Raw genomic sequence first — 23,471 nt, forward strand, 5'->3', positions numbered from 1 at the left:
ACAATCCATGATAAGGGCTACCATCACCTCTAAGTGTAAGTAGCATGGCTTTTCTTCTGACCTTAAAGATGTTGTTCTGGGTGGGGGTGTCGATGCCCAAATGGAGCATGGCCTCTCTGGTCAACTCGAAACAATCCTCTGAAAAGAATCCATGTCACAGCCCAGTGGTCAGCAGGGTCAGTGCGGGAGGGAAGACAGGCCCTGGGCAGAATAGGTGGGGCTTTGGGGGCAGTCTAGGGTACCAAGGATGCTCCTCCTACCTTCCAAACTATTTTCTGGATTGGGTAGCCAGGAGAAGGTAGCTCCCTCAGGGAGGTACCACTGGAGTCTTTCATCCTGGGTGGCTCCTTTACAAATCTGTGGAGTGAGAGGACATTCAGGCCTGGGGTTAAAATGAGGAGCAAGAAATGGCAGCAACATTGCCAGGCTAAGAGTGCCCCAAAGTAAGCGTGGGGCATAGGGTGGGATGTCTCATCCTGATGGACAAAAGCTGTCTTCCTGGAAAGCTGGCACTCTGATGCAGAATGCATGACTCTTGCTGGGGTACATCTCCTTACCTAAAGAAGCTCCTAGTCTGGGTGCAAGGAGCCCCACCAATGCCTTGGAGAAGCCCAGTCCAGGAAGGAATACAATCCCAGAACAGCCCTCAAACTGTTGTGGGAAACTGTTTCCATCCTAGAAAGGCCCTCAGTCTAAGGCAGGTGATATGGCTTTCATTTAGAAGACAGAGTCCCTGCCTAGAGGGCCTTCTGATTTGAAAGAGGCAGAAAAACATACCTCTAGGCCCAAACTTGCCTGGTGAGCAGCTCTGCTTGAGAGCAAGTGAGGGGCCAGGTGTGGAGCATGCTGGGGTGGAGGGATGAGCCACCCAGTCCTGCTTGTGGCAGAGTGTACTCCACCTGGCACAGACCTGGTAGAAGATGTGGAAGTTCCTCTCACTGGAGGCCTGACAAGCCACACGCGTTTTCTCCAGGAGGTAGGTCTGGACCGCAGCTCCCGTCATCTGCTGGGCTCTGGCACACAGAGGCAGAGCGCGTCATTATCCCTTCATCCCACTGCCACCTAGCAAATCCCTTCCAAGCTCTTCTTGGGTTGGGAACATCCCAAATGTCCTTGGGAAACCAGGTACAGTAGCCAGGAGAAGCATGAGTTCAAGTTAACTTGGGTTCTGTGAGACTTTGCCTCAAGCAACAAACTCAAAATGTCTTTGAATGTTCTGGGGTATTCTCTTGCATGGAGCTCAGGTAGGCATGGCAAACACCTCTGTATTATCACTTTGACCCATCTCAAGGTAGGAGCTAATGCCCTAGCACAGGGTTATATCAAAGAGGCATTTTGACAAGGAATTTCTGAGCAAGAGAAGCCAGCATGAGCACACAGGCCGTAAGAGCACTAAGGTCACAGAAGCTGTGGTTTTCTAGGTTAAAAAAGGACACCTCAAGAGTTCACTGTGCTCAAGAAACCCATACACACAACGTACAAACTACAAGTAGAGTTTTTCTCATGGGGATGACCTAGGCTGGTGGCTGCCCCAGGTGCTTCCACTCCCCGTCTCTGCTGTCCCATGAGCTGGATGGCAGTAGCTATTACCTGTTCAGCTGGAGCTGGATGAACTTCCCAAAGCGACTGCTGTTGTTATTCCTCAGTGTGCACGCGTTCCCTAGAGATCACATCTGTGTTTATACCCACTCCCCCAGGATTGCAGAATTCTCATGAGCTGCTGTGGCTGTTCCTATCTCTAGTCACCTAAAAGCCACTTGGTTAATTTCCATATCATGGCAGTCAGGATTGAGGAATGGGCACTAAGGTTTTGGTAAATGGGGTTCAAGATAAATATCAAGAAGTATTTCCCAACTAGGAACAGGAATGAGTAGGCCTAGACACAGTGGGGCTGTTTTTTATGTGTATGAGTGTTCTATCTGCATTCATGTGTATGTACCACGTGTATGCCTGGTGCCTGCAAAAGGTCAGAAGAGGTGGTTGAACTGGTTATAGGATGGTTGCGAGTCACCATGTGGGTACTGGGAACTGAACTCAGGTCCTGTGCAAGAGCAACAAATGGAACTTGCCCTGTAGACGAAGCTGGCCTTGAACTCACAGAGATCTACCTGCCTCTGTCTCCCGAGTGCTGTGATTAAAGTCGTGCACCACCACTGCCTGGCCTGGAACAAATGCTATTCACTACTGAGCCATCTTTCCAGTCCCAGTCAAGGACTTTCTGCTTTGACAGGAAGAGGTGAAAGCAAGTTGTCACTATTGGTTTAAGACACAAGTACGACATGTGGACTCGAGACCCAACATGGACACTATGGTTATGCCAGGGAGAGTGGTGCGCATCTTTAATCGGAGGTAGAGGCTGGCAGATATCCAGGACAGCCAGGGCTACATAGCACGACCCCTGTCTCAAAACCAAACCAAACCAAACAAAATAAATAAATCAAACCAAAACATTCCCCCGTCAAAATAAAGCTATGCCACCTTTGACAAATTTCCTTTTTGGAACATTAGAAAACTGAATGAAGAGATAAGATTGGAACCAGATGAGCCAAGACACTCTGTCTGACTGCTTTATATAAGCCAAATGGCAACACTTGTTGTAGATGCTAGGCTTTACCAATGAGTTATATCCCCATATGACAGCACCTCTAATATAAGGAAGCTGAGGAAATCTGGAAAGGGGTTGGGACTTAGGTAGTGAAGGACAGTCATTCTCCAGCCCAGAGAGAGCAGAGAGAGGTCCTTTTTTTTTCTTTCTTTCTTTTTTTGTGGTTTTTTGAGACAAAAAAACAGTCCTGATTGTCTTGAAACTCTGTAGACCAGGCTAGCCTTGAACTCACAGAGATCCACTTGCCTCTGCCTCCTGAGTACTGGGATTAAAAGTGTTCACCACCAGCGCCTGGCCAGAGAGAGGTCTTAAAGCACTACCTGTTTCCTAGAGGTGGCGAATCCCAGAGGAAATAGAACTGGAATACAGTGCAGAGGACACCAAGCTCACCAAAAGCTTCCATAACAGGGTTGGAGTTCAGGATCCGCTGCTCTATCCTCTCTGCGATCTTGTGATTCTCACAGGAAGTAGGGGAGGCGGCCACCACAGCATAGAACTTCATCAGGCAGCGGGATGTCCATGTCTGTAGCAAAAACAGCCACGTGGACAGTGTGCTCACCCTCACTCCCTCCCACTACAGAACCCGAGAGGTGCGCACTAGAGTGCTTTCCTTCATCATGTGTTGCTGCCTGCCCAAATTTGTGAAGAACGCTGTGTTTAGCTGTGGCCTTGGGCAAGGCATTTCCCATCTGTAAAGTGGGGGTGCACACCTCTGTGCCTCTCAGCTCAGAAGATGCACTAAGGAAAGAGGCTGGAGTACAAGAGAAACACCCACCCCACACCCCAAGCTCAGATTTGACAGGCTACTCCCCATCTCTGAGGCCTAACAGCTGTAATCCTACAGTAGACTTTCTGTATATTTTCTTACAAAGCCCTGGAGATGCAGGGTTTATATCTGTTTTTTATTTATCATATCTGGTTTATATATTTATTTATTGGTTTCTCTGAGTAGCTTTAGAGCCTGTCCAATAAATTACTCTATAGATCAGGTTGGCCTTGAACTCAGAGATCCGCTTGCTTCTGCCTCCCAAGTTCTGGCATCAAAGATGTGCACCACCATTGTCCAGTTCTCTCTCTCTCTTTCTCCCTCCCTCCCTTTCTTTCTTTCGTTTTTCAAGACAGGGTTTCTCTGTAGCTTTGGAGCCTATCCTGGAACTCACAGAGATCTGCCTGCCTCTGCCTCCCAAGTGCTGGGATTAAAGGTGTGCGCCACCACTGTCTTTATTTATTTTTGAGATAGCATCTCACTACCTAGTCCTTGCTAGCCTGGAACTTTCTTTGTAGACCAGGCTGGCCTTGAGCTTAGAGAAGTTTTCCTGTTTCTCATTTCCCAGTGGACTTATATTATCCTAGCCCGACAATGGTGGTGCACACCTTTAATCCCAACCTGGTCTACAGAACAAGTTCCAGGACAGTCAAAGCTACTACACAGAGAAACCTTGTCTTGAAAAAAAAGACATTACTGTCCAGCTAATCTGTCTCCACCCCCAACACAAGGTTTCTCTGTGTAGCCCTGGCTGTCAGGGAACTCACTCTGTGGTTCAGGCTGGCCTTGAACTTACAGTGCGTGGGGAGGAAAACCTTGAATTCTGCTCTCCCTGCTCCCACCTCCCCAGGGCTAGGATTATAGGTGTGGACCACAGTTCATTTACACCTCCTGCACGTTAGGTAATCACTATATAGCTCAGCTGTATTCCAAATACTCGCCCCACCCCTTCCTAACAAATCCATTAGGTTGGAGGCGCTCACTCATTTCTGTTTTCTGTAGACTTAGAGAATTTATAACATTGCTGCTGCTGCTGCTGCTTCTTCTTCTTCTTCTTGGTTTTTTTGAGACAGGGTTTCTCTGTGTAACACTCCTGGCTGTCTTGGAACTCACTTTGTAGACCAGGCCAGCCTCGATCTCACTGAGATCCATCTGCCTCTCCAAAGTGCTGGGATTAAAGGTGCAGGCCACCACTGCCAGGCTTTTGCTTTTAATGTCTGGTAGAATTTATAAGTGAAGCTGTCTAGGTCTGGTGCTTTCTTGGCAAGAATATTACCAAATTTAATCTTTTTTTTTAAAGATTAGTTTATCTAATTTTATGTGTATAAACATATGTATGTGCACCATGTGGGTATAGATTTTAACCACTTTTCAAAAGTAGTTTGCTGGGAATGCGGCTCAGTGGTAGAATATGTGCCTTGTATATATAGGATCTGAAGCTCAATCCCCACACCTCAAAAACAAAAAAGTCCTTGGAATTCACTCATTTTTTTTCTATTATTCTGTTTTCTATTTTATTATTTTTCACTATTGACTTGGGGTTTGATTAGTTATTTAACTTTGGTGGTGCTAAGAATTGAACTCAGGGCTTTGTGAATGCCAGGCAAGCAGTCTATCACTCAGACATACGCTCAGTCCAATATGCAAAGAAGTTGAGTTTCCAGTGTTGGGACTGAACCCAGGCAACTTAGTTTTCCTTTTTGTTTGAGGTGTATTGTGGATGGAAATATGTCACCCAATTAATATGGGGGCAAAAGAAATGGCCCTCCTCCTGACTATACCTGGAAGTAGGCTTCCCCCTCACTAAATAAACAAACAAACAAATTAATAAATTTTATATCCTGTCCACAGAGAAGTAGGTACTTTTTAAAGTTTATTTTATTTTAATATGTGTATGTCTATTGCCCATGGAAGCCAGAAGAGGGCTGAACTATGTAAGTGAGTTCAAAGCCATTCCGGTCAACTTACCAAGACCTTGCCTCAAAATTAAAAAATAAAATGAGAACTGGGGATGTAATAGAATTCATTGGTAGCAAGCCTGCACAGCACATTCAGGGCTCTGGGTTTAATTCCTCATACAGAAAAAATACAAACAAAACAAAAGGCCAACAAGATGCTCAACAGGTAAAGGCTCTCACTGCCAAACCTGATGATCTGAGTTCTACCTCTAGGATTCACATGGTGGAAGAGAGAACTGGTTCCCAAGGGTTGTCCTCTGACCTCTACATGTGTATTGTATAGTGCTGCTCCACCCACAACTAACTAATTAAATGTTAAAGAAAAAATAAAACCAAAAGGCAGGCCTAGTCAATGGCCATAACGGCTACTCGGTGAAATGTTATTGAGCTGTTTGCATCAACCTTTTTTTTTTTTGAGACAGGATTTCCTGTAGCTTTGGAGCCTGTCCTGGTACTGACTCTGCAGACCAGGCTGGCCTCGAACTCACAGAGATCCACCTGTCTCTGCCTCCTGAGTGCTGGGACTAAGGCACATGTGTTGATCTTAAGTCAGGTTCTCAGTCCCTAGTACTCTTGTGAATAATTCTTTGTCCAGGAGCTGAGTTTTCAGGTACTTTGCTGAGCTATGGCCTCTCTAACTGTCTTCCTTTGTTTAGAGACTAAGGTCAAAATGTGTACTGCATTTCTCACCATGCTCCTTCCCATAGCATCTATGCCTAGTCTGCCGCCTAGAGACCAGGGTGTGCTTAATGTTCAGTAACTCTTTGATAGGTGAATGTAGGCAAAGGGGCTTACAGTCCAAAGAATCCCTCAGACAGTTCTGTGGAAAGGGAGAGGTAGCTGGGGAGTGATGGAAATCTTTGTTTATGTAATACCTGTCTCATCTGCTGGGGTCTTGCTATCTGTAAGGCCTTCTGGCTATATCTGGAGCTTCTCATACACTACCTTTGCTATCACTGACAACTTCAATAGGGATTTAGCTATTTTCAAGATTTATTATTATTTTTTATTTCATGTGTATGGGTGTATGCCTGAGTGTATGTCTGCATCACATGGGTGTAGAGTTCATAGAGGTCAGAAGAGGGCTTCGGATCTTCTGTAACAGTTTCAGATGATTATTAACCATCGCATGGCTGCTGGAATTGAACTTGACCCTCTGTCAGTATAAGAAGTGCTTTTTTTTTTTTTTTTTTTGGTTTTTCGAGACAGGGTTTTTCTGTAGCTTTGGGGCCTCGAACTCATAGAAATCCGCCTACCTCTGCCTCTCGAGTGCTGAGATTAAAGGCGTGCACCATCACTGCCCGGCTGCAACAGTGCCCTTAAACAGCTGAGCTGTTTCTCCAGCTTCAACTCCAGTAGGCTTTGGTCTCTTCTAATCTTTTTCCCACAGTAAAACCAGCTACTTTTTTTTTTTTAAGCCAAAAGCAAGAGGGCTTATTTGGCTGATATGTTCTCATCACAGTCCATAATAAAAAGAAATCAGGGCAAGAACCTGAAAAACCAGCTACTTTTGGATGAGCGCTACCATGTGCCAAACATGCCACCAAATGCCTTATGTGTACTGGCTCCTATTTTGTATTATGTTTACTTCATTTATTTATAGATAAGAGTTTCACTATGTAGTCCAGGCTGGCTTGTGATCCTCCTACATCGCCTTTGCCTTCTAAATCCTGGGATTACAGATGTGTGTCATCATGTCAAACAACACAGGCTCCTTTACGTTCACAAACAAGTCCCATGCAGGTGCTGGCCCTCTATTACCTTCCATTTCAGAAGTGAAATGACTGATGCCTGTAATGTTAGTAGTCTTTCAGAGATAATCTACCTGATGTACCTCATGCTAGGTTCCCCAACATCTGACTGCTGTTTCTAGGGACCCCCCAGAAGCACCTCCAATGAGAAAATAAAGGTGCAAGGGGAGGAGTGTCTCCCCAGGGTGGCGGCAGAGCCAGCAGTGGAAGCTGCTTCTGACGTCTGGTGTGGTGCTGGTTGACCTGGTTCCGGCAGCCTGCCTGTGACAGCCACTGATGACACAGACAATGGTCCTCACCTTTGCGCTCACCTGGCCAGGTATAAGGGACAGGATAAGAAACTTCTACCTTTCCAGCTCCACTCTCTCCACTGACCACGATGGACTGGTTGATTGGCTCAATCAGGCTCTTGACATTCCTGTAGGTCTGCTCACCCACTGTGAAGATGTGGGGTTTCAATTTCTGAAATATCAAAGAGTGGATGGTCATGTGAGCCATGTTTTCAAGACTGGCTGATCCAATGACAAATTACACCAGGAAGCTACCAGGAGCAATGCTAGCATGTTTCCTCCAAAACACCCAAAACCCTGTGGTTGATTCATCCAACGGGCATCTCAGCACGGATGCAGCTACCTTCCAGCACTCTATGACCTTAATACTTTATGCTCTCATCTGATTTCATTTTTTTAAGTTAAAAAAATTATCTTATGTAGATGGGTGTTTTGCTTGCATGCATGTCTGTGCGAGGTGTGTAGTGCCCTTGGAGGCCAGAATAGGGCATCAGATTCCCTGGGACTGGAGTTAAAGATGGCTCTGGGCCAACACGTTGGTGCTAGGAATTGTTTCCTGGTTTTCTGGAAGAACAGAAAGTGCTCTTTACCACTGAACTATTTCTTTAGCCTCCTTCAAGGCTCTTATCTCCCCTGCCCCCACCAGGCTTTCCCACAGCCCAGGCTGGTTTAGAACTTGCTATGGATAGCTGAGGATAATGAACTTCTGTTCCTTCTATCCCAAGTTCCACTACACCTGGCTTATGCAGTTCTGGGGCTGGAACTCATATCTATGTGTATTACATGAGCACTTGACCGACTGAGCTGCCTCTACATTTTCTTTAATAGTCTGAATCTGCTGCTTCTTTTATGTACTTTGTAATTTGGAGGAAAATTTCTTCTTAAGTTACTGCTTATATTAGTTAAGGTTTCTATTGCTGTGACAAAACACAACGACAAAAAATAACTTGGGGAGGAAAGGGTTTACTTGCTTCCTTCTACATCACAGTTCATCACAGAGGGCAGTCAGAATAGGAACTTAAGGAGGGCAAGAACCCCAAGGCAGAAGCTGATGCAGAGGTCCTTGAGGAGTGCTACTTACTAGCTTGCTCACGCTGCTTTTTTATAGCAACGAGGATCACCCACAATGTTTTAGTCTCGCCCACATCAATCACTAGTTAAGAAAATTGAACTCAGGATCTCTGGAAAAACAGACAGCACTCTTAACCTCTGAGCCATCTCCCCAACCCATGGAGGGATTTTCTTTTTCTTCTTGTTTCGTTTTTGGTTTTTTGAAACAGGGTTTCTTTGTATAACAGTTCTGGCTGTCCTGGAACTCACTTTGTAGACCAGGCTGACCTTGAATTCACTGAGATCCACCTGTCTCTGCCTCCCAAGTACTGGGACTAAAGGTGTGTGCCACCACTGACCTGTTGAAGGCATTTTCTTAATGGAGTTTCCTACCTCTAAATCTTTCTCATAACAACAACAACAATACCTTTGTTTTATGTTTCTATTTTAGGTTTCAATCTCAGTTTAGTATTTATCATCCACATTGTACCTTAGTTAAGTGTTCAGTTTCTGAGAGTTCCTGCTGGGCAGGGACACGGCACCAGTAGGCAGGCGTCTTACCTGAGGCTGAGATGCAGCATGGTACTCTAGCATCAGCTCTGGTGCGTAGAGTTCAGGGATGGGCTTGAAGGGGTTCAGAGCTACCAGGGTGCAGCCAGCATTGGTATAGAATATGTCTTCTGTATACCGGGCCTGCAGGCACCTCAGGACTGAGGAAAAGATGCTGTAAGCAAAGTCTGACTCAAATGCAGACAGAACGCCAGACACACATCTGCGAAGCAGCCCTCCCTCTGTAATTAGCTAAGTGCCATTAGAACCCTGTAGCTCCCTGATGAATAGATATAAGATCTAATTAAGACGAGTCCCAAACCTAGAGCAAAGCCTGCCCTGGGGAGCCCAGGTGCAGTGCCAGGTTCCCTGGGGCAGGGGCCAGGTCAGGAGTATCAGTGCTTGGTGTGAGCTGGGGAACAGTGCTGCAGACCCTCGCTACATCCCTGTTCTTTGGAGCAGCAGTCTGGAGGAGGAAGGCCCATACCTGTTTCCAGTGTCACAGGATTCACCTTGGTGAGGTCATCCAGCTGATGGAGTGGGGCCTCCCTACCCAGGAACTCCTGGAGATCTCCCTTGAGGGATGCCCTACCTTGGGCATCAGAGTCTGAGCTGTGACCATTCACCTGGGAACAACACAAGAGCCATGAGACCTGGGTCCCAGACCAGTTGACAGCTAATAAGGGCGAAGCCCGCACAGGAGAAAGAACAGGTTTCTACAAGATCCAGGTGGCTCATGTTTCAGCTCTGCTACTTATTAGCGTGAAAGTCTCGGTCATTCACCTCTATGAGCCATGGTTTTTTATTTTGTTTTGTTTTGTTTTGTTTTTTGGGGGGGTGATGATAAACAACTCCCAGGTTAAGGGGAAAAAGAAACACAGAGCACTTAGTCAAGGCCTTGACAGTACATAGTAATAATCAATGCTGTGAGCTCCAGTTAAGGCAACTTTTAGGCTGCAGGCTACGGGCCTTACAGAGCTGCGGCTGTCTGTAAAGCACAGGAAGGAGAGGGAAGAGAAGAAAGGCGCCTGGTTGGAAGCTTAGAAGTCTTGGTATGGCTGTGTTTCTAATGAGATTAGTGAACCCTCAATGCTCACACCCCTCAGGAACAAGCTAAGGTAGCAGCATAGTAATGAGTTTCTCTTAAAGACTGAGTCTTAGGCTCATCATAATGTACACAGAAGGCTCTTGTTCTTGAGGGCAATTGCTACAGCCTATAGCTGAATCTATGGAAGAACAAGGATTGAGGGAAAAAGAAAGGAAAGAGAAGGGAAAGGGGGGAGGAGGAGGAGAAAGGAAAGGAAAGGACTACTTACAAAACCAGCTGCAATTCAGGAACAGTTTTTTTTTTTTAAATATGTTTTTATTTATTATGTATACAATATTCTGTCTGTGTGTATGCCTGCAGACCAGAAGAGGGCACCAGACCTCATTACAGATGGTTGTGAGCCACCATGTGGTTGCTGGGAATTGAACTCAGGACCTCTGGAAGACCAGGCAGTGCTCTTAACCTCTGAGCCATCTCTCCAGCCCCCTCAGGAACAGTTTTGATTTAACCGGGAGTTGAGTATAGTACCAAGAGCTTGGATTAGAAAGCTAGATTATGCTGGGTGGTGGTGGTGCACGACTTTAATCCCAACACTCAGGCAGAGGCAGGTGAATCTCTGTGAGTTCAAGACTAGCCTGGTCTACAGAGTTAGTTCCAGGACAACCAGGGCTATACAGAGAAACCCTGTCTTGAAAAGCAAACAAAACAACAACAAAGAAAGCTAGATTGTACTGAGCCTGGTAGAAGGACTCTTTCCTGAGGCAGGAGGATTGTTAGGTGCAAGGCCAGCCTCGCCAATTTAAGACTCTGCTCTCAAAATAAAAAGTAAAGGGTAGGAGATACGGTTTAGTGGGTGTTTACCTAGTGGGTGAGACCCCAGTTCAATAGAGTGGAAATGGAGTCTAGGCTACCCAGGTCTGGATCCTGACTCCACCATTATTCTTGTACAATCTTATTTAAGTTTTTAAATCTCTTTTTATTTCAATTTTCCTAATACTAAAATGGGAATAGTGATTGTGCCTACCTCTTAGGTATTCATACATACATACATACATTCATCAGGGTTTAGGAAGGCATGTAAAATATCCTCCCAAAAAAGTAGTTATTGCTGGGTATGGTGGTACTTATCTGTAATCCCAACACTCTGGAGGAGAAGTGGGGAACTTCCATGAATTCAAGCCTCGCCTGGGCTACTCAGAAAGACCTCAACAAACAAACAAACAAACAAACAAACAAACAAACAAGCTGGGCGTTGGTGGCGCACACCTTTAATCCCAGCAGCAGGGAGGCAGAGGCAGGCGGATCTCTGTGAGTTAGAGACCAGCCCGGTCTACAGAGCTAGATCCAGGACAGGCTCCAAAGCCACAGAGAAACCCTGTCTCCAAAAAACAAAAAACCAAGAGCTAGGGTGTGATAATGTGTGCCTTTAATCCCAGCACTCAGGAGGCAGAGGCAGGTGAGTCTGTATTTGGGGCCAGCCTGGTCTACAGAGCTAGTTTCAGGACAGCCAGAGCTACACAGAGAAACCCTGTCTTGAAAAAACAAAAAAGAGAAAAGAATAGAAAAAAAATTAAGGCAGAAAAGTCTAGACATTTTTTAAAATGGTGTGTTCAGATAGTAGTACTAGATAACCTTAATATCACTTTTGATTGCCTTTCTTTATTTTTCCAAATTCCTGATAATGTATGTGACCTTGAGTCAGCCATTTAACTTGTCTGAGTTTGATCTCCAGTGTGGGCACAGAACAGCACTGTATAGTACACACTAGTATATTTTTTTTTCACTGCACTGTGAAGATGAAACAAAATATTCAAGTATAGTGCCTACTATATAACAAGGACTAGAAGGAAGAAAGGAAGGAAGGAAGGAAATACAACAACCCAGAGCAGACAATTGTCCTGCCTGTTTTTCTGTAGCCTTCAAGTCCATTTCCTAGAAAATAGCAGGATGGTCTAGTTGCATCTGTCATGGCTTTCTTCAGTCCTACCTTGGTTATCCTGGCTAGAGCACAAACTCCCTGAGCCCTTATAGTGGGACAGAATTTAGGAAAATCAAATTCCAGCAAATTTTTGCTCTCTGTATCTGAGCTACTTATAAAGGATGCTATGTGTATGAGGAAGAGATCCACAGTGAAGAGTGGTCCCTACCTTGCAGGCCAAGGATACTAGCCTTTTCAGAGGTAGAATGCTGGACTCCCACGTAAACTGCCTTCCCTTGTATTTCTGCACAGGCAACGACTTTTGTCGGGACTGCTAATGTTCCTCCTCCACTTGGCTCTTTTGTTTGTTTGTTTTTTGTTTTGTTTTGAGACACGGTTTCTCTCTTGCTACAGCCCCAGCGGTCCTAGAACTCAGTGGGCAAACCAGGCTGGCCTTGAACTCAATCGATTTGCCCTCCCAACTGCTAGGACTAAAGGTGTGGGCCACCACGCCCAGCTAACTTGGCTAATTGTTTATTATTCTTAAAGGCTTAGCTTCAATGAACCTCCTTGGAAGCCCCAAATTTCCACTGTGATTCAATAAAACACCCTGGCAAGGACTTCTACCAGGATAAGTCCCACTTAAGGTCATCAAAGTGACCTGAATTCCTTTACCTAGCCTACCTTCTGCACTCCAAGGAAAAGAACACAAAGCCACAAAAAGAGAGACACTCATGTCAGGTGTGTCAGGAAGAGTGCTGGAATGACTATCTGAAGAAGGGGTCTTTCCTGTCCTTCCAGCCACGAACACTGCAATCTTTCATGCAAATAGGCACACAGGAAAGTGTCTCTGCTGCTTGATGGCAACAGTTGAGGGTTTACCTGCCGGAACATCGTGCTTTAGTGTGGGCAGCCAGAGTTGTGTCACAGACACAAGCAGTACTGTCTATCAACCTGGTCATGAGGTCATCATTCCAGCAGACTCAGGTGTGTCCGAATCTCAGCCAAGTCTTCTTGGAACCTGTAGCGTGAGACGGAAGACAAGGGCCACACAGGTGATGGCTTCTCTGGGGTGACTCACTCCTACTCCTCCCACCAAGCAGGAGGCGCCCAAATGAGAATCGGGCAGGCCTGGGCAGAGAGTGAGAGTCTGTGCTTTCCCTTGCTAATCAAGAAGTTAGGAAACTTTGATGAGAGCCTCCAGAGATGACCTGGGATGCCTTCTGGCGTTTCCCTTACAGAAAAAGGCCAGGGGCAGTTTTAAGGTAAGTAAGTGATGGGCTAGTGTTGCAAAATCTTCCGGTTTGGTACGTCGTGAAGAATGAAGACACTGGGGAGAAATAACCTTGGCTCTATCATCACCACTAGACAGAAATACCCTATGTAAACATGTAAACGTATTCATCAGCTGGTGGAGAATGTGCCTGGAGTCAACTCTATGCTCCTGGGGAAGCTCTTGTATGAGAAGGGAATCATAGTTCAGTCACTGGATGAGTATGTGACCCCAGGGCAACCCTATCACCCCAAATCCTCACCTTGAAAATAGGGAGTTAATCTACCTTACTTCGAAAGTTTGTGAAGGTCAATGAGGTCAAGGTTTGAAAGCACAGTACAAATCTGATTATCACTGAGTATGAATATTAGCATTACCTATAGAGTTGATAACCCATTTGGGGCCACTGATCAGGCATGGAAGGTCCACTGCCCAAAAGCTGTGATTGAGATTGGGAACACTCAGGAGGCTGAGGCAGGAAGATCTCAGTTTGAGGCCTGTCTGGGCTACACTGTAAGACCTTGTCTCAAACAATCGAGGTGAGAGCAGGAGAGAAGAACCCACCTGAAAGGAGGAGCAGCCTGAGGGCAGGATCTGAAAAATGGCAAGCCTCACGCAGACTTGGAGGTTCCCAGACCTCAATCCCTGCCTAGCAAAGAGGGTTGAGGATGAGGGACATCGAATATGGGTTGATGGATTAACCCTGCTACAGACGTTTTGAGGCTCTGACCACACCTAGCCTTTAAAGAATCAGGTCCAGGGACTTCCATTGGAAACAGGGAGAGGAAACTTCAAACAGAAAAGGGTATCAGGACTGGGCTAGACACCGTCACTCTGTACACTGTACTCCATCACCCGAGGGTCTCTGGAGACTCAGCTGGAAGGCCAACCAGGAGACCACAACAGCGTCGATAGAATCCAAAGCTCACAACCCTCCTAGAACACGGCGCAGGAACTCTCTAACTCTCGTTTTCACACAATTGCCAATGGTATACTACCATACCACAGAGTGTAAAATTATGGCCCGTGTTGTTAAGTACCTGTGAGAGCTTAGGAAAGGCTGCTTATTACGGTGCAGCGTCAGCTCCCGGCTGAAGCCAAGTCAGACCAGAGCAGTTTCCTCCAGTTCTCCCGGCTCTCTCTTCTCTCGCGGTTACCACCAAGAATTTCTGGGAAGGGCGTGAGCACAGTAGACAGAAGGGAGTAATGAATAGGTAAAAGACTAGTCCAAGTCCAAGCAAGTGGCAACCCGATCACAACCCCGTCCTCCTCCGCCCCTGCTTCAGTTAGTTTCTCTTCGGGCAGGAAGGACAGTCGGAAGACTATGAGGGAAATAGATGGGTTAGGATCTTGGGGGTCCTTCCCTCTTTGCTCCAGATTCCTGGCGGGAATCAGCACTTAAAGCATTGGCAACGCGCCAGCGGTGCCCAGGGCTGGGATGCCACTCGAAGCACCTGGCACTGTGAGAATACGTCCTTCCGGGAAGGTGGATGTGACCCTTGTCAAGGGCGCACTTTCCTTACGCCTCTCACTCTGTCCCTGGGTAAGACAAGGAAAGGGACAGAAGTCCAGTCTCGATTAGCCAGAAACAACCCCCTGTGGCCCCCTGCTGGCAAGCTGGAAAGTGACCGTGAAGGTCCTTGTCTAGGGCAAAAGCTGTGCTACCTCCTCCTGAGGTCCCAAGAGGGTAAAAAGAGAAATAATGTATTAGAAGGTGCGGTGCCTCCTTCACACGTTAGCTCTGAGAGGCACACCCTGGCCTCCCTAACCCCTCGGGCCGTGAGGGGCTTCGGATCTAGGCGGGGAGTGGCACTCACCGGTCCCACGGTCTGGGCGCCCAGCGTGTAGTCCCAACCGGGAAGGTGGGCAGGGTGAGGCGGTGGGAAGAGCCCGGGGAGGGAAGAAAGCAGAAAGAGCGGGAGCGCCAAGGAAAGAAAGCCCGCAACTCCGGCTCGCCCGCCCGCGGCCCGCAGCAGCCCCGGCTAAGTGGCCCGGAGCCCGGCGGCTCCTCCCCGGGGCGGGGCGTGCACACGCGGCGCCGGGCGCACGTGGTCCGTTTCGGACCGCAGGCTCTGGCCGGCGGGCTGCGGGTGAGGTGAGGTCTTTTCAGACCCTGGGGTAAGGTGTGGCGTTTCTGTGGCCTCCCTAGTTCGGTGTGGGTGAGCGTGGCTTCCGGAGGCCCGGGAGCCGGTCTAGGGCAGGTCGCCGTGGCCGAGTCTGACGCGGCCTTCTCGGACCGCCACACGGCTGGGTCTCGAGAGGATCGGAACGAATCCAGCCCAACACACCGAAGGGCGTGGGGAGCCGGCGGGGCGGGGACCGTCGCCATCCCGGGCGGGGGCGCGCGGAATCTGCGGGCCCGGAAGAACAGGCTGCGCCGCACGGAGCCGGAAGCGTTGCCCGCGAGGCGGAAGCGGAGGGAGCGGGCTGGTGCGGTGGTAGCCAGTTCTGTCAACGCCGAAGACCCTCGGTCCCGGACGGGGCGTGGCTGTGACGAGATCCGTCTGGGAAAGGCCAAAAGAGCAGGGCCACTTACGGTGAGATGCCGATGCCGGGCTCAAGTAGACTCGCGTGGACCACCTCAGGGGCAGTGCACACTGTGCTTTGTATCTGACCGACGGGTGTGTGCCCTCACAGTGTGCAACTTTTCAGTATGTGACAGAGGAGAGTTTAGGCTGCGGAAAAAGAAACCACGAGCTCTGGCATGTACATTGCATCCCATCCATTCTGTCCACCTGCCCCTTAATCTGAAAATATGGCCGTGTGTATACGAGGAAAAGAATGTGGCTCTCATGCGTTCACCTCTAGGTGCCAGGACCCTGACTCTAAAATACAATGAACAGTTTTTCTCTCTCTTCCTTCCTGAAGTTTAAAGTCCATAGCAATGCATATGCAGCTTTCTTGAAGGTTTTCATAACATATCAGTATATATCACGATGTGCATATAATTATAGCTAAAATTACTTTATATGTAAACATATATGTATGTATGTGGATATATATATATGGAGAGAGAATGTTATGCTTTGCAATTGGCTCAGAGATTCAGAGCACTGGCTGTTCTTTCCAGAGGTCCTGAGTTCAATTCCCAGCAACCACATAGTCACTCACAATTATCTACAATGAGATCTGGTGCCCTCTTCTGGCCTTCAGGGATACGTGCAGGCAGAACACTGTAAACAATCTCTTTTTAAAAAAAGAAATTTCTGACTTTGCTTTCTCTCTCTCTCTCTCTCTCTCTCTCCTCTCTCTCTCCTCTCTCCTCTCTCTTTCTCTCTTTCTCTCTCTCTCTCTTTCTTTCTTTCTTTCTTGACAGGGTTTCTCTGTATCTCCAAAGCCTGTCCTGGAACTAGCTCTTGTAGACCAGGCTAGGCTGGCTTCGAACTCACAGAGATCTGCCTCCCGAGTGCTGGGATTAAAGGCGTGCACCACTGCCACCCGGCCAGATTTACTTTCTTAAGGACCAGGTCTGGCTGAGTGTGTGTAGCACACACCTTTTAGCATTTGTGAGGGGGTGGGGCAGAGGTAGGTGGACCTCTTGAGTTCTAGGCTACACAGTGAGACCTTGTTTTAGGAAAAGACAGGGTTTCAGGTAGCCAAGTTGGCTGGGAACTCAGGATGTAAGCAAGAACCATCTTGTGTCTTTAAGTGATGCTTCACCACACCCAGTTTCCAAATGGACTTTCGTTTTTTTTTTAAGATTTGTTTATTATGTATACAACTTTCTGCCTCCACACGCCAGAGGATGGCGCCAGATCTCTTTACAGATGGTTTGGAGCCACCATGTGGTTGCTGGGAATTGAACTCAGGACCTCTGGAAGAGCAGACAGTGCTCTTAACCACTGAGCCATCTCTCCAGCCCTGGACTTTCGTTTTGAGTTTGCCTTATAGTGAAGATACAATTTTGTACCAGAGATTTTATACTCTTCTTTCTTTTTTGTTTTATTTTTCGAGACCGGGTTTCTCTGTAGCTTTGGAGCCTATCCTGAAACTAGCTCTTGTAGACCAGGCTGGCCCCAAACTCACAGAGATCCACCTGCCTCTGCCTCCTGAGTGCTGGGATTAAAGGTGGGCCATCATCACCTGGTGGGCGTAAACTTCTGTTCTGCCCACATGTATGTACGTGTGAGGGTGTCAGATCTCCTGGAAATAGAGTTACAGACAGTTGTGAGCTGCCATGTGTGTGCTGGGAATTGAACCTGGAACCTCTAGAATAGCAGCCAATTACCTGTTGAGCCATCTCTCCATCCCCTAAACTTATGTTCTGAAGCCAAGAAATATTTACTGACTTTACAGCAATATTGTTTCCCTCAAATCCATTCTTTTGTATCATTTTCACAGGAAGAAACAAAATGTCTCAAAAGCAGATGAAGGAAGCTTTTGTCAGTAACCTCAACGGGACCAGCGTGCTGGAAGTAACCCAGGGCTTGTGCTTCCCTGCATTCTGTATCCTGTGTCGGGGCCTTTTGATCATTTTCTCACAGCATGTGTGTTCTTTCTCACACAGCTGGAGCACACGCTTCTTCATGGACTTTGTTGTCCTTGTAGTCCCCTTGGTGATCACTTTGACTCTGCTGTCTCCATTTATCCTACTTGAGAATCTCACTGCAATTGCCTGTGGGGCATGGCTGTTGTATCAGATATACCAGAGGAGGACTTGCCACGCCAAAGTGCCTGCTCAGAAAGTCTTTGCAAACTTCTTGCAAATCAGCCTAGAATCAGAGTACAGTCCAGCCGTCACTTATTACCGGGTCATTAATAGTGTGTTTACTGCTATTGCCATTTTGGCTGTGGATTTCCCACTGTTCCCTAGAAGATTTGCCAAAACTGAGCTTTATGGGACAGGGGCAATGGATTATGGAGTAGGTGGCTTTATTTTTGGGGCTGCAATGGTTTGTCCAGAGGTTAGAGGGAAACATGTAGAAGGGTCCAGATTTAATTATCTTAGAAAATCTCTGTATTCTGTCTGGCCCTTAGTTGTCTTAGGAATGGGACGGTTAGTCATTATAAAATCCATAGGCTATCAGGAACATTTAACTGAGTATGGTGTTCACTGGAATTTTTTCTTTACTATCGTAGTTGTGAAATTAGTAACATCACTTCTTTTGATTATTTTTCCTTTAAATAAGTCCTGGATTGTGGCTGTTAGCATTACTGTGTTATACCAGCTAGCTCTTGACTTTACTCCACTCAAGAGGATAATTTTGTATGGCACTGATGGTAGTGGCACGAGAGTTGGTTTACTAAATGCCAACCGGGAAGGCATAATTTCCTCTCTGGGGTATGTGACAATATATATGGCTGGCGTGCAAACAGGGTTGTGTGTGCTTAAGAATAGAACACACATCAGAGACTGGATAAAAGTGACTTGTTGTATTCTCTTAGTGGCTGTTAGCTTTTTCATTTCTCTTTATATAGTTCAAGTGAATGTAGAAGCCGTATCTCGTAGAATGGCCAATTTAGCCTTTTGTGTGTGGGTGGTTGCTTCTAGCCTGATGCTTCTTAGCTGTCTGTTACTGAGTGATATAATTTTGAGTTTTGCCAAATTTCTAATTAAAGGGGCTCACGTACCATGTTCTTGGAAACTTATACAGTTGCCTGCTACAAATAAAAAACATTCCAAACCTCTAATCCTAGAAGCTGGGAAAAAAGAGCCCAGTCTTTGTTTAATCACAGCTCTGAACAGAAACCAGCTGTTTTTTTTCTTACTGTCAAATGTAACAACTGGTCTCATTAACCTGACAGTGGATACACTGCACAGTGGTGCCTCCTGGACTTTAGTTGTGCTTGGTATTTATATGTTTACCAACTGCTTAGTTATCTATCTACTTGATTTACAAGGTAAAAGCACAAAGTTTTGGTGATGAATTTGTAGGCTATATATTTGAACAGCATTATTTTAGTGGAGGAGAATAAATGTGAAGGAAATGTGCTCTCAGCAATCCAGTCTTTTTTTTTTTTTTTTTTGAAGCAGATCCCATCTCTTTAAAAATTGCCCATGGGGAAGACCACACGGGCACTGGGGGATAGGACACTAGCTGGAAGCATGGCCTGGCCTGCAAGGGTGATGGGGGGCGTGGATCTGGCCTCACTGTGGCCACTGGTGAAGATGGAGATGAGCTGGTCAGCCTCAGCAAAGACTGGGAGCAGTGGGAAAGACGTGCGGTGGATGTGAAGCACCGTCCCTGAGGCAGGCTCACAGAAGACCAACTCTCCTGCTTGGAGGTCCGGCAGCACGCCCAGTTGTGCTGGGTACCGAAACAACACCAGAGGCTCATGCTGCCCATTGTGTGAGAAATGGAACTCTTGATCATAACGGGAGAAGACCCAGGAGAAGGCATTGTGGTCCAGGCAGCAGTTCCTACCAGAACCCTTTCGAGGCTGCTGGGCTGAGGCTACACCCACTTTATATGCACAACTGTGCTGAACATTCAGTATCCAGACATGGAGACCGGCCGGAAGGTGGTAGCAGCCAAGGCATTAGGCCAGAGGTCAAAGAGCTCTGGGTCATCTGAGCAGGCATTGGACCTCTTGGCACTGAAGGTCAGGGTCCTTCGATCTTCAGACAAATGCAACAAGGGGTTGACAGTCCTTTCATTGACATGCACCTCCTCCATGCCTGAGAGAGACCCGATGTTGCCCAGAGCTGAGTCAGTAGTGGGCTCTAAGCACTCTTCTCGTTAAAGCTTAATTTGTCCGACTCCTGGGGATCCAAAATGCCCTCTGCTTCCTCAGCTCTCTCAACAATCTCGTGTACCTTCTGAATACGCTGGAGGTCATCCAGATGGGTGAGCATGCCCACCAGGCTGGTACGGAGGGTGTCCAGCTTTTTCAGTGCCTCAGTCCAATGTGCCCGCGGAGTCAGGATACTCTGGTGAGCCCGCTCCTCTTCCCTGAGCACTTGCTCCAGCAATCACTGTTCCTCAGGCTCACACAGGTTCCTCACCAGGCTCAACCTCTGGATAACCAGCTCCCTCGCTGCACTAACCATGCTCACTGTTTCTGGTTCTTCCCTTGCAGGACCTCCACCACATTCTTGGTGATGCCAGCGCTCTGTAACTGCGGCCTCTAACATTGGTCCACAATCTTGTTTCGCAGCTCCTCGGCGGTTGCGGTGCCCATCACAGCAGCTGCCCAACCTGACGCAGGCGGCGCATACCGCATACCAGCCATCTCTTGAAGAGGCAGAACCCGCTCAGAGGCTCTCTGTGCTCGGAACAGAACTGGTCCAGCTCTGATTCCAGCCGGATCCCAGCCGGGGTTCCTGCCCCAGCCCTTGCCGGGACTCTGGCTCCGAGGTGGAGGCGTCCACGGACCTGGCTGAGAGCTAGACACTGTGCGCTCCACTTGTCTCGCAGGTGCTGGGGACGTGGTTTCTTTTTTCAGTAATCCAGTCTTAATCATATTTTATTATAAAGTTTCAATCCTCTATGAGAGAAATTAAAGTTTATTTTTTTTCTTTTGAGGAAGATTCTTGCTACTGTACCTGGATGTGTAATACATTCGGACATTATGTAAAACAAACCAACAGAAGTGGTGAAAGGCTTTAATCACAGAGCATGGGAGGCTGAGACAGGCAGATCTCTGGATCTCTGTGAGTTCCAGGCCAGCCTGATATGCATGTTGAGTTTCAGGACAGCAAGGGCTATGTCGAGAGACCCTCAAGAAAAAAAAAAGTGAAACAAAGTCTTGTGACTTACTGGAACTTATGTCAGTATTTTAAAGACCTTGTTCACAGGATTTCATTTTGTCTGGAGCTCACTGTGGTACTTGTACCTCAGCCTCAGCACTGGGATTTCAGGCATGAGCCACCACACCCAACCTGTCGGTAGTTTTGACACTGGAAAATGGAGGGTGGAATTTTTTACTTTCTATATATCATTCCATTGTATTTGTGATTGTTTGTATGAATATATAATTGTAAAATTATTTTTGTGTTACATGTTTACATTAAGATATTTATGAATTGTCATTTAAAAATTTTGTATGTGTGTATATTTTGCCTACATGTATGTACATCACAGGTGTGCATAGCTCACAGAGGCCAGAAAAGGGGGTTAGATACCTTGGGACTGGAGTTACAAATAGTTGTGAGCTGCCATATATGAGTGCTAGGAATTGAACCTGGGACCTCTGGAAGAGAAGCAAGTGCTCTGAATCACTAAGCCATTTTTTATTCCACTTCCTTTATTTCATTTAATTGGGAATCTCACTATGTGTGCTGATCTGGAACTCAATCTGTAGACCAGGCTGTCCTCAAATTCATAGAGATCCGCCATCCTTTGCTTCCTGAGAGTTCGAATCAAAAGTATGTACCACCATGACTAGAAAGTACAGATTTTCAATATATCTTTTTTAAGTTTTCTTTTTATTAAATTTATTCCTTTCTAACTTATGTGTGTTTTGCCTGTATGCACGTATCTTTTGCCTGTATGTGTACCACAAGCATGTTTAGTGCCTGAATGGATTAGAAGAACATTTGCTCTCCTGGCACTGAGTCATGGATGTTTATAAATGACTATGTGGGTATTGGGAATCGAACCTGGGTCCTCTGCAGGACTAACAAGTACTCTTCACCATTCGAGCCATTCCTCCTGCTCCTTCAATATATATATATATATATATAGCAAGTTTTTTCAGGTACCTGATACATTTTACTTTTTTCCCCTCAAAGACAAAGTTTTGATACAGGATCTTAACTATGTAGTTCACACTAGCTTTGAACTCTCCCTGTAGCTCAGACTGTGTGTTGTCGTGGTTTCTGTCCTGCCCAGTTCCTGCAGTAGTTAAGTCCCAAAGAAATCACACAGAGTTGTACATTAGTTATAAACTGATTAGCTCATTAGCTCAGCTTCTTATTCATCTTACAACTTATATTAGCCCATTATTCTTATCTATGTTAGCCACATGGCTCTGTACCTTTTTCAGCGAGGCAGTCACATCTTGCTTTTCCTGTGGCAGGGCAGGACTGCAGAGGAATGGGTTTTCCTCTTCCCAGAATTCTCCTGTTCTCATTGACCCGCCTCTACTTCCTGTCTGGCTACTGGCCAATCAGTGTTTATTTAAATATAATTGACGGAATACAGACCATTTTCCCACACCAACTGCGTGGCATTTATGATCATGATCATCCATCCTCAGTTTCTCAAGTGCTATTCAAGTGTTAAGACTGAGTCGTTGTAGCCTACCCTGTGTTAGGAATGCAGTAATAAAGCACAACTAAGGTATGCATCCTGTAATCAGAGCAGTCAGGCTGTGGCACGAGCTAGAGTTCAAAGCTAGCCTGGAGTTACAAATGGTTGTAAACTGCCATATATGGAGCAGGTCATAGAGATCTGCCATCAAAAGATAAAACAAATTTCTAATATCTTGAAGCTTTCAGTCTAGTTAAGGAAAGCACATTAAACGAATATAAATATTGAGTCATAGGAAAAAGAAACACCTATGGACTGTTACAAGTGTCAAACCAAGACCAATCTAGGAAGGAATCAAGTTTTTTTCCATAGATGGATATTTTTGAGGCAATGCCAATGAATGATACACATATTTGGATAAAAGGGTAGACAGCAGGGAATATTCTATGCATAATGTATCTGTCAGCAAGCTGTAAGTTGGGAGGTAACCTATGCAACTCAGAAAAAGGGAGTGTGGGGGGCTGGAGAGATGGCTCAGTGGTTAAGAGCACTGACTGATCTTCCAGAGGCCCTGGGTTCAAGTCCTAGCACTCACATGGCAGCTTACAACTGTCTATAATGCCAAGATTGGACATACATGTAGCAAAACATATATATATATACACATATACATATGTATGTAGTCTGGGATGTAAACTGGAGAAACAGGAAGGTACCAGAGAAGGCAGCCACAACTATGGGAAAGAGAATCAAAATCTGTGAGTGCCGGGCGGTGGTGGCGCATGCCTTTAATCCCAGCACCTGGGAGGCAGAGGCAGGCGGATCTCTGTGAGTTCGAGACCAGCCTGGTCTACAAGAGCTAGTTCCGGGACAGGCTCCAAAACGACAGAGAAACCCTGTCTCGAAAAAAAAAAAATCTGTGAGAAATGAAATCTTCAAACATAAAATCTAATAAAAATATGGTTACATTAAGGCTTAGTAGTCTGCTGAGAACTGGAATGGTTTGAAATTTTCAAGCAGATCATTCAGTTGTTAAGTCTAAAGGTTTAAAAATCACAGGATCTTTGGTTTCCAGTTCTGATGTCCAATGTGTATATTATTTCTTTTGGTTTCTTGAGATAGTCTATGT

At 46.4% G+C, this 23,471-nt stretch overlaps 2 protein-coding genes and 1 pseudogene across 6 annotated transcripts in view; 1 reads left to right on the forward strand and 2 right to left on the reverse strand.

The window, feature by feature from the left end:
• The window catches only part of Myo19 (myosin XIX), a 29,573-nt gene extending 14,359 nt beyond the window's left edge, over positions 1 to 15,214 (reverse strand). The window contains exons 1-11 of one of the 4 annotated variants that reach the window (XM_075991253.1): positions 15,026 to 15,200; positions 14,249 to 14,377; positions 12,818 to 12,956; positions 9,457 to 9,595; positions 8,982 to 9,130; positions 7,429 to 7,542; positions 2,996 to 3,128; positions 1,591 to 1,660; positions 911 to 1,013; positions 261 to 357; positions 62 to 138 (exon numbers count right to left, since the gene is read on the reverse strand). In XM_075991253.1, the coding sequence (XP_075847368.1) occupies positions 62 to 138; positions 261 to 357; positions 911 to 1,013; positions 1,591 to 1,660; positions 2,996 to 3,128; positions 7,429 to 7,542; positions 8,982 to 9,130; positions 9,457 to 9,595; positions 12,818 to 12,829 (894 nt within the window). In that variant the 5' untranslated portion in view covers positions 12,830 to 12,956; positions 14,249 to 14,377; positions 15,026 to 15,200. Of the gene's footprint in view, positions 1 to 61; positions 139 to 260; positions 358 to 910; positions 1,014 to 1,590; positions 1,661 to 2,995; positions 3,129 to 7,428; positions 7,543 to 8,981; positions 9,131 to 9,456; positions 9,596 to 12,817; positions 12,957 to 14,248; positions 14,378 to 15,025 lie in introns of those variants that run through there. The other 3 variants (XM_075991255.1, XM_075991256.1, XM_075991254.1) reach the window with 3 other exon arrangements.
• A 37-nt stretch (positions 15,215 to 15,251) lies between these two features.
• On the forward strand, positions 15,252 to 19,175 carry Pigw (phosphatidylinositol glycan anchor biosynthesis class W). Of its 2 annotated transcripts, none has more exons than XM_075991272.1 (2): positions 15,252 to 15,326; positions 17,550 to 19,175. In XM_075991272.1, exon 2 carries the CDS (start codon positions 17,561 to 17,563, stop codon positions 19,070 to 19,072), a length of 1,512 nt encoding a protein of 503 aa, XP_075847387.1. In that variant the 5' UTR covers positions 15,252 to 15,326; positions 17,550 to 17,560; the 3' UTR covers positions 19,073 to 19,175. The 2 variants fall into 2 exon arrangements, with proteins under 2 accessions (XP_075847387.1, XP_075847386.1); XM_075991271.1 differs by lacking the exon at positions 15,252 to 15,326 and adding an exon at positions 15,631 to 15,745.
• An 18-nt stretch (positions 19,176 to 19,193) lies between these two features.
• Positions 19,194 to 20,612, reverse strand: LOC142831577 (B box and SPRY domain-containing protein pseudogene; annotated as a pseudogene).
• Between the last annotated feature and the right edge of the window lie 2,859 nt (positions 20,613 to 23,471).

The sequence above is a fragment of the Microtus pennsylvanicus genome, chromosome 11 (genome assembly GCF_037038515.1).
Source record: "Microtus pennsylvanicus isolate mMicPen1 chromosome 11, mMicPen1.hap1, whole genome shotgun sequence".
Classification (NCBI taxonomy): Eukaryota; Metazoa; Chordata; class Mammalia; order Rodentia; family Cricetidae; genus Microtus; species Microtus pennsylvanicus.